Source organism: Psittacula echo, assembly GCF_963264785.1.
Source record: "Psittacula echo genome assembly, chromosome: 19".
NCBI lineage: Eukaryota > Metazoa > Chordata > Aves > Psittaciformes > Psittacidae > Psittacula > Psittacula echo.
The window spans coordinates 1,434,076-1,442,542 of NC_137755.1; the positions used below are offsets into that span (position 1 = coordinate 1,434,076).

The window sequence follows — 8,467 nt, forward strand, 5'->3', positions numbered from 1 at the left end:
GACCCCTCCGCGCCCCCCCGCCCCGCGCGCCCCCTTTAAGCGCAAGCCCCGCCCCTTCCCCGCCCCTCCCCTTCCCATTGGCCCCTTTCCCGTCGCGCCCCGCCCCTCCCCGCCGTCCGCGCTCTCCCATTGGCCCTCCCCTCAGGGCGGCCCGCGCCTGCGCAGTCGGGCGCTGGGAGGGGGGGGTTGTGCGGCGGCCATGGCGGCGCTGCGGGGCGGCGGCGGTGCGGGGCAGCGCGGGGCCGAAGCGGCGGCGGCGGCGGCGGCGGCGGCCGGGAGCGGCTCCTCGGCGGCCGGGCCCGCGGGGGACAGCGGCGCCCACTACGGCAACGGGCTGGGGGCGGGAGCGGGGGGGCCGGACGAGGCCGCGGCCCTCGGTAGGGCCTCAGGCGGCGGCGGAGGAGGAGGAGGCGGCGGCGGCGGAGGAGGAGGAGGAGGAGGAGGCCGCGGGGCCGGGCCGCTGGGAGCCGGGGGGGCCGCGTTGGGGAGCGGCGGGGTCGGAGGGGGGGATCCGGTCGGTGGAGCCGGAGGAGGCGGGGGGGTGGCCGGGGCCGGGGCCGCCGCCGGGGCCGCCGCCGCTCCGCACCCGCCGCAGGAGGGCGCCGAGGAGCTGGAGGAGGAGGAGGCCGGGTTAGGGGATGGGGACGCCGGGGACGCCGCCATTGAGGACCCGGTAGCGTGGGGGGGGGGGGGGGGGGGGGGGGGGGCACGTGGTTGGGGGTGGGACACGTGGTTGGGGGTGAGGGCGGGAAAGGGGTCACGTGGGGAGGGGTGGGGCGGTGGGGCGGATGTGGGGCGCTTTGTGGGGCTATAGGGGGGGGTTATGGGGGGGATATGGGGCTATAGGGGACTATAGGGGGGATATGGGGGTCATAGGGGGGATATGGGGGTTATAGGGGGGATATGGGGCGCTTTATGGGGATATAGGGGGTTATAGGGGGGATATAGGGGGTTATAGGGGGGATATGGGGCGCTTTATGGGGATATAGGGGGTTATAGGGGGGATATAGGGGGTTATAGGGGGGATATAGGGGGTTATAGGGGGGATATGGGGCGCTTTATGGGGATATAGGGGGTTATAGGGGGGATATGGGGCGCTTTATGGGGCTATAGGGGGCATATGGGGGTTATAGGGGGGATATGGGGTGCTTTAAGGAGTTGTAGGGGGGATATAGGGGGCATATGGGGCGCGTTATGGGGTTATAGGGGGGATATGGGGGTTATAGGGGGGATATGGGGGTTATAGGGGGGATATGGGGCGCTTTATGGGGCTATAGGGGGTTATAGGGGTGTCTGTGGGGCGCTATGGGGTGGTTATGGGGCTCTATGGGTGTCTGTGGGGCTCTATGGTGTCTATGGGGCTCTTTGGTGTCTATGGGGCGCTCTGGGTCCCTATGGGGTGCTCTATGGGTCTCTATGGGTCGCTCTGGGGGCGCTCTATGGGTCCCTATGGGGGCTCTGTGGGGTCTCTATGGGGGGGCTATGGGGCTCTATGGGTCGCTCTATGGGTCGCTGTGGGGCGCTCTGTGAGTGTCTATGGGGCTCTATGGGTCCCTATGGGGTGCTCTATGGGTCCCTATGGGGCGCTCTGGGTCCCTATGGGGCTCTATGGGGCGCTCTGTGGGTTGCTCTGGGGCTCTATGGGGCACTCTGGGTTGCTCTGGGTCCCTATGGGGCGCTCTATGGGTCCCTATGGGTCTCTATGGGGTCTCTATGGGTCCCTATGGGTCTCTATGGGTCGCTATGGGGCGCTCTATGGGTCCCTATGGGGTGCTCTATGGGTCCCTATGGGGCGCTCTGGGTCCCTATGGGGCGCTCTGTGGGTCGCTCTGGGGCTCTATGGGGCACTCTATGGGTTGCTATGGGGCGCTGTGTGGGTCGCTCTGGGGCTCTATGGGGCACTCTATGGGTTGCTATGGGGCGCTCTATGGGTCGCTATGGGGCGCTCTGGGTTGCTCTGGGTCCCTATGGGGCGCTCTATGGGTCCCTATGGGTCTCTATGGGTCGCTATGGGGCGCTCTATGGGTCCCTATGGGTCCCTATGGGGTCTCTATGGGTCCCTATGGGTCCCTATGGGGCGCTCTATGGGTCCCTATGGGTCTCTATGGGGTCTCTATGGGTCCCTATGGGTCTCTATGGGGTCTCTATGGGTCCCTATGGGTCTCTATGGGTCCCTATGGGTCTCTATGGGGCGCTCTATGGGTCCCTCTGGGTCTCTATGGGGCGCTCTATGGGTCGCTGTGGGGCGCGTGCCCCCCCCTGCCCGCAGGAGCTGGAGGCCATCAAGGCCCGGGTGCGGGAGATGGAGGAGGAGGCCGAGAAGCTCAAGGAGCTGCAGAACGAGGTGGAGAAGCAGATGAACATGAGCCCCCCCCCGGGCAACGGTGCGGCTGGGGGGCTATGGGGTCCCTATGGGTCTCTATGGGTCTCTATGGGTCTCTGTGGGTCCCTATGGGTCTCTATGGGTCTCTATGGGTCTCTGTGGGTCCCTATGGGTCTCTAGGGGTCTCTATGGGGTCTCTATGGGTCCCTATGGGTCTCTCTATGGGGTCTCTATGGGTCTCTCTATGGGGTCTCTATGGGGTCTCTATGGGTCCCTATGGCTCCCTATGGGTCCCTATGGGTCCCTGTGGCTCTCTATGGGTCCCTATGTGTCCCTATGGGGTTTCTATGGGTTTCTATGGGTCCCTATGGCTCTCTATGGGTCCCTATGTGTCCCTATGGGGTCTCTATGGGTCCCTATGGTGTCTCTATGGGTCCCTATGGGGTCTCTATGGGTCCCTATGGTTCTCTATGGGTCCCTATGGGGTCTCTATGGGTCCCTATGGGGTCTCTATGGGTCCCTATGGGGTCTCTATGGGTCCCTATGGAGTCTCTATGGGTCCCTATGGGGTCTCTATGGGTCCCTATGGTTCCCTATGGTTCTCTATGGGTCCCTATGGTGTCTCTATGGGTCCCTATGGGGTCCCTATGGCTCCCTATGGCTCTCTATGGCTCTCTATGGGTCCCTATGGTGTCTCTATGGGTCCCTATGGGGTCCCTATGGCTCCCTATGGCTCTCTATGGCTCTCTATGGGTCCCTATGGCTCTCTATGGCTCCCTATGGGGTCTCTATGGGTCCCTATGGGGTCTCTATGGGTCCCTATGGGGTCTCTATGGGTCCCTATGGGGTCTCTATGGGTCCCTATGGCTCCCTATGGCTCTCTATGGCTCCCTATGGCTCTCTATGGGTCCCTATGGCTCTCTATGGCTCCCTATGGGTCGCTATGGCTCCCTATGGCTCTCTATGGGTCCCTATGGCTCTCTATGGCTCCCTATGGGTCGCTATGGGTCCCTGCACGCTGTCCCCCGCAGCCGGCCCGGTCATCATGTCCCTGGAGGAGAAGATGGAAGCCGACGCTCGCTCCATCTACGTGGGCAACGTGAGTCCGGCCCCTTTACCCCCTAAGCGCTATGGGGCTGCCCCCCAAGTGCCATGGGGCTCACTGGCGGCGCCCCCCCCCCCCCCATCCCCATCTCCATAGGTGGACTATGGGGCCACGGCCGAGGAGCTGGAGGCGCACTTCCACGGCTGCGGCTCGGTGAACCGCGTCACCATCCTGTGCGACAAGTACAGCGGGCACCCCAAAGGGTGGGTATGGACCCGAAACGGCCCCCATTCACCCCAAAACGGGGTCCGGGGACCCAAAACGGCCCCGATTCACCCCAAAACGGGGTCCAAAGGACCCAAAACGGCCCCGATTCACCCCAAAACGGGGTCCAAAGGACCCAAAACGGCCCCCATTCACCCCAAAACGGGGTCCGGGGACCCAAAACGGCCCCGATTCACCCCAAAACGGGGTCCGGGGACCCGAAACGGCCCCGATTCACCCCAAAACGGGGTCCAAAGGACCCGAAACGGCCCCCATTCACCCCAAAACGGGGTCCAAAGGACCCAAAACGGCCCCCATTCACCCCAAAACGGGGTCCGGGGACCCGAAACGGCCCCGATTCACCCCAAAACAGGGTCCAAAGGACCCGAAACGGCCCCGATTCACCCCAAAACGGGGTCCGGGGACCCAAAACGGCCCCGATTCACCCCAAAACGGGGTCCAAAGGACCCAAAACGGCCCCGATTCACCCCAAAACGGGGTCCAAAGGACCCAAAACGGCCCCCATTCACCCCAAAACGGGGTCCGGGGACCCAAAACGGCCCCGATTCACCCCAAAACGGGGTCCGGGGACCCAAAACGGCCCCGATTCACCCCAAAACGGGGTCCGGGGACCCAAAACGGCCCCCATTCACCCCAAAACGGGGTCCAAAGGACCCAAAACGGCCCCGATTCACCCCAAAACGGGGTCCGGGGACCCAAAACGGCCCCGATTCACCCCAAAACGGGGTCCAAAGGACCCAAAACGGCCCCGATTCACCCCAAAACGGGGTCCAAAGGACCCAAAACGGCCCCGATTCACCCCAAAACGGGGTCCAAAGGACCCAAAACGGCCCCGATTCACCCCAAAACGGGGTCCGGGGACCCAAAACGGCCCCGATTCACCCCAAAACGGGGTCCGGGGACCCAAAACGGCCCCGATTCACCCCAAAACGGGGTCCGGGGACCCAAAACGGCCCCGATTCACCCCAAAACGGGGTCCGGGGACCCAAAACGGCCCCGATTCACCCCAAAACGGGGTCCGGGGACCCAAAACGGCCCCGATTCACCCCAAAACGGGGTCCGGGGACCCAAAACGGCCCCGATTCACCCCAAAACGGGGTCCAAAGGACCCAAAACGGCCCCGATTCACCCCAAAACGGGGTCCAAAGAACCCAAAACGGCCCCGATTCACCCCAAAACGGGGTCCAAAGGGACCCAAAACGGCCCCGATTCACCCCAAAACGGGGTCCGGGGACCCAAAACGGCCCCGATTCACCCCAAAACGGGGTCCAAAGGGACCCAAAACGGCCCCGATTCACCCCAAAACGGGGTCCGGGGACCCAAAACGGCCCCGATTCACCCCAAAACGGGGTCCGGGGACCCAAAACGGCCCCAATTCACCCCAAAACGGGGTCCGGGGACCCAAAACGGCCCCGATTCACCCCAAAACGGGGTCCAAAGGACCCAAAACGGCCCCGATTCACCCCAAAACGGGGTCCGGGGACCCAAAACGGGGTCCAAAGGGACCCAAAACGGCCCCGATTCACCCCAAAACGGGGTCCAAAGGACCCAAAACGGCCCCGATTCACCCCAAAACGGGGTCCAAAGGACCCGAAACGGCCCCGATTCACCCCAAAACGGGGTCCAAAGGACCCAAAACGGCCCCGATTCACCCCAAAACGGGGTCCGGGGACCCAAAACGGCCCCGATTCACCCCAAAACGGGGTCCAAAGGACCCGAAACGGCCCCCATTCACCCCAAAACGGGGTCCAAAGGACCCAAAACGGCCCCCATTCACCCCAAAACGGGGTCCAAAGGACCCAAAACGGCCCCGATTCACCCCAAAACGGGGTCCGGGGACCCAAAACGGCCCCGATTCACCCCAAAACGGGGTCCAAAGGACCCAAAACAGCCCCCATTCACCCCAAAACGGGGTCCAGGGACCCAAAACGGCCCCGATTCACCCCAAAACGGGGTCCAAAGGACCCAAAACGGCCCCGATTCACCCCAAAACGGGGTCCGGGGACCCAAAACGGCCCCGATTCACCCCAAAACGGGGTCCAAAGGACCCAAAACGGCCCCGATTCACCCCAAAACGGGGTCCAAAGGACCCAAAACGGCCCCGATTCACCCCAAAACGGGGTCCGGGGACCCAAAACGGCCCCGATTCACCCCAAAACGGGGTCCAAAGGACCCAAAACGGCCCCGATTCACCCCAAAACGGTTCCCCCCCCCCCTTTCCAGCTTCGCCTACATCGAGTTCTCGGACAAGGAATCCGTGCGCACCTCCATGGCCCTGGATGAGTCCCTCTTCCGGGGGAGGCAGATCAAGGTAGGCAGCCCCTATGGGGCGTCTATAGGGTGTCCATGCTGTTCTATAGGGTGCCTATGGGGTGTTTATGGAGCTCTATAGGGTGCTTTTGGGGCGCTATAGAGACCCTCCCCTATGGAGCCCTTCCCCTATGGAGCCCTCCCCCTATGGAGCCCTTCCCCTATGGAGCCCTTCCCCTATGGAGCCCTTCCCCTATGGAGCCCTTCCCCTATGGAGCCCTCCCCCTATGGAGCCCTTCCCCTATAGAGCCCTTCCCCTATGGAGCCCTTCCCCTATGGAGCCCTTCCCCTATGGAGCCCTCCCCCTATGGAGCCCTTCCCCTATGGAGCCCTTCCCCTATGGAGCCCTCCCCCTATGGAGCCCTTCCCCTATGGAGCCCTTCCCCTATGGAGCCCTCCCCCTATGGAGCCCTCCCCCTATGGAGCCCTTCCCCTATGGAGCCCTCCCCCTATGGAGCCCTTCCCCTATGGAGCCCTTCCCCTATGGAGCCCTCCCCCTATGGAGCCCTCCCCCTATGGAGCCCTTCCCCTATGGAGCCCTCCCCCTATGGAGCCCTCCCCCTATGGAGCCCTCCCCCTATGGAGCCCTCCCCCTATGGAGCCCTTCCCCTATGGAGCCCTTCCCCTATGGAGCCCTCCCCCTATGGAGCCCTTCCCCTATGGAGCCCTTCCCCTATGGAGCCCTTCCCCTATGGAGCCCTCCCCCTATAGAGCCCTTCCCCTATGGAGCCCTCCCCCTATAGAGCCCTTCCCCTATGGAGCCCTCCCCCTATGGAGCCCTCCCCCTATGGAGCCCTCCCCCTATGGAGCCCTCCCCCTATGGAGCCCTTCCCCTATGGAGCCCTTCCCCTATAGAGCCCTTCCCCTATAGAGCCCTTCCCCTATGGAGCCCTCCCCCTATGGAGCCCTCCCCCTATGGAGCCCTTCCCCTATAGAGCCCTTCCCCTATGGAGCCCTTCCCCTATGGAGCCCTTCCCCTATGGAGCCCTTCCCCTATAGAGCCCTCCCCCTATAGAGCCCTTCCCCTATGGAGCCCTCCCCCTATAGAGCCCTTCCCCTATAGAGCCCTTCCCCTATAGAGCCCCCCCCCGTAGCCTCACCATATATGGCTAAACCGCCCCGCTGTTAGCATCACCATATATGGGCAGGCCACGCCTCTTCACGCGGTAGCATCGCCATATATGGCTAAACCACGCCCCTTTACGGGCCAATCACTCCCGCCCGCTAGCCTCACCCATACATGGCCAAGCCACGCCCCTCCCGCCCTCGCCGCCCCCCATATATGGCCAAGCCCCGCCTCCCGGTGCGTGGCTGAGCCCGGCGCCTGCGCGCTGGCGCCCCCTGCCCGCCGCAGGTGATCCCGAAGCGCACGAACCGGCCCGGGATCAGCACCACGGACAGGGGCTTCCCCCGCAGCCGCTTCCGGGGCCGCGCAGGCGCCTTCAGCGCCTCCCGAGCCCGCTTCTACAGCGGCTACAGCCGGGCCCGCGGCAGGGCCTACAGGTGCCTATGGGGGGGATAAAGGGGGGCTATGGGGGGGATAAAGGGGGTCTATGGGGGGATAAAGGGGGGCTATGGGGTCTTAAAGGGGGTTTGGGGGGATAAAGGGGGTCTATGGGGTCTTAAAGGGGGGCTATGGGGTCCGAAAGGGGGTTTGGGGGGGATAAAGAGGGGCTATGGGGGGATAAAGGGGGTCTATGGGGTCTTAAATGGGGTTTGGGGGGGATAAAGGGGGCCTATGGGGTCTGAAAGGGGGTTAACAGGTGGCTATGGGGTCTGAAAGGGGGATAAAGGGGGGCTATGGGGGGATAAAGGGGGTCTATGGGGTCTTAAAGGGGGTTTGGGGGGGATAAAGGGGGGCTATGGGGGGGATAAAGGGGGGCTATGGGGGGCTGAAAGGGGGGGTACAGGGGGGCTATGGGGTCTGAAAGGGGGATAAAGGGGGGCTATGGGGGGATAAAGGGGGTTTATGGGGTCTGAAAGGGGGATAAAGGAGGGCTATGGGGGGATAAAGGGGGTCTATGGGGAGATAAAGGGGGGCTGTGGGGTCCTAAAGAGGGTTTACAGGGGCCTACAGGGGGTCAGTGGGGGTCTATGTGGGGTTTTGGGGGCACTAAATGGTGTTTGGGGTTTCATATCCCCCCCATCACCTGCCTATGTCCCTCTTCCATGTGTACCTCTATACACCCTTTATCCACCCCTATTCCCCGCTATAGACCCCCCTATATCCCCCTATAGAACCCCTATAACCCCCCCCTATATCCCCCCCCCCCATAACCCTCCTGTTCCCCCCACAGGGGCCGGGCCAGAGCCACCTCCTGGTACTCCCCATATTGACCCCTCTGGACCCTTGGACGCTCCCATCTCGGATATGGGGGGGGGGGGTTGGGTTGGTTGGTTGTCAATGGGGGGGGGGGGGCGGTTGTCTCGTCCCCCCCTCCTCTTTTAACCCCCCCACTCCCGTAGGCCTTTTGGTACCCCCCCATTGACCCCTATTGGGCCCC

At 63.5% G+C, this 8,467-nt stretch overlaps 1 protein-coding gene across 2 annotated transcripts; it reads left to right on the forward strand.

Annotated features, from left to right (window-relative positions):
- The first annotated feature begins 541 nt into the window (after positions 1–541).
- On the forward strand, positions 542–8,390 carry PABPN1 (poly(A) binding protein nuclear 1). Of its 2 annotated transcripts, XM_080631834.1 has the most exons (7): positions 542–673; positions 2,270–2,384; positions 3,355–3,422; positions 3,525–3,631; positions 5,877–5,964; positions 7,318–7,466; positions 8,261–8,390. In XM_080631834.1, the coding sequence occupies exons 2-7, from the start codon at positions 2,303–2,305 to the stop codon at positions 8,298–8,300; spliced, it is 534 nt and encodes a 177-aa protein (XP_080487960.1). In that variant the 5' UTR covers positions 542–673; positions 2,270–2,302; the 3' UTR covers positions 8,301–8,390. The 2 variants fall into 2 exon arrangements, with proteins under 2 accessions (XP_080487960.1, XP_080487959.1); XM_080631833.1 differs by lacking the exon at positions 542–673 and having other exon boundaries at positions 1,532–2,384.
- Positions 8,391–8,467: the final 77 nt, after the last annotated feature.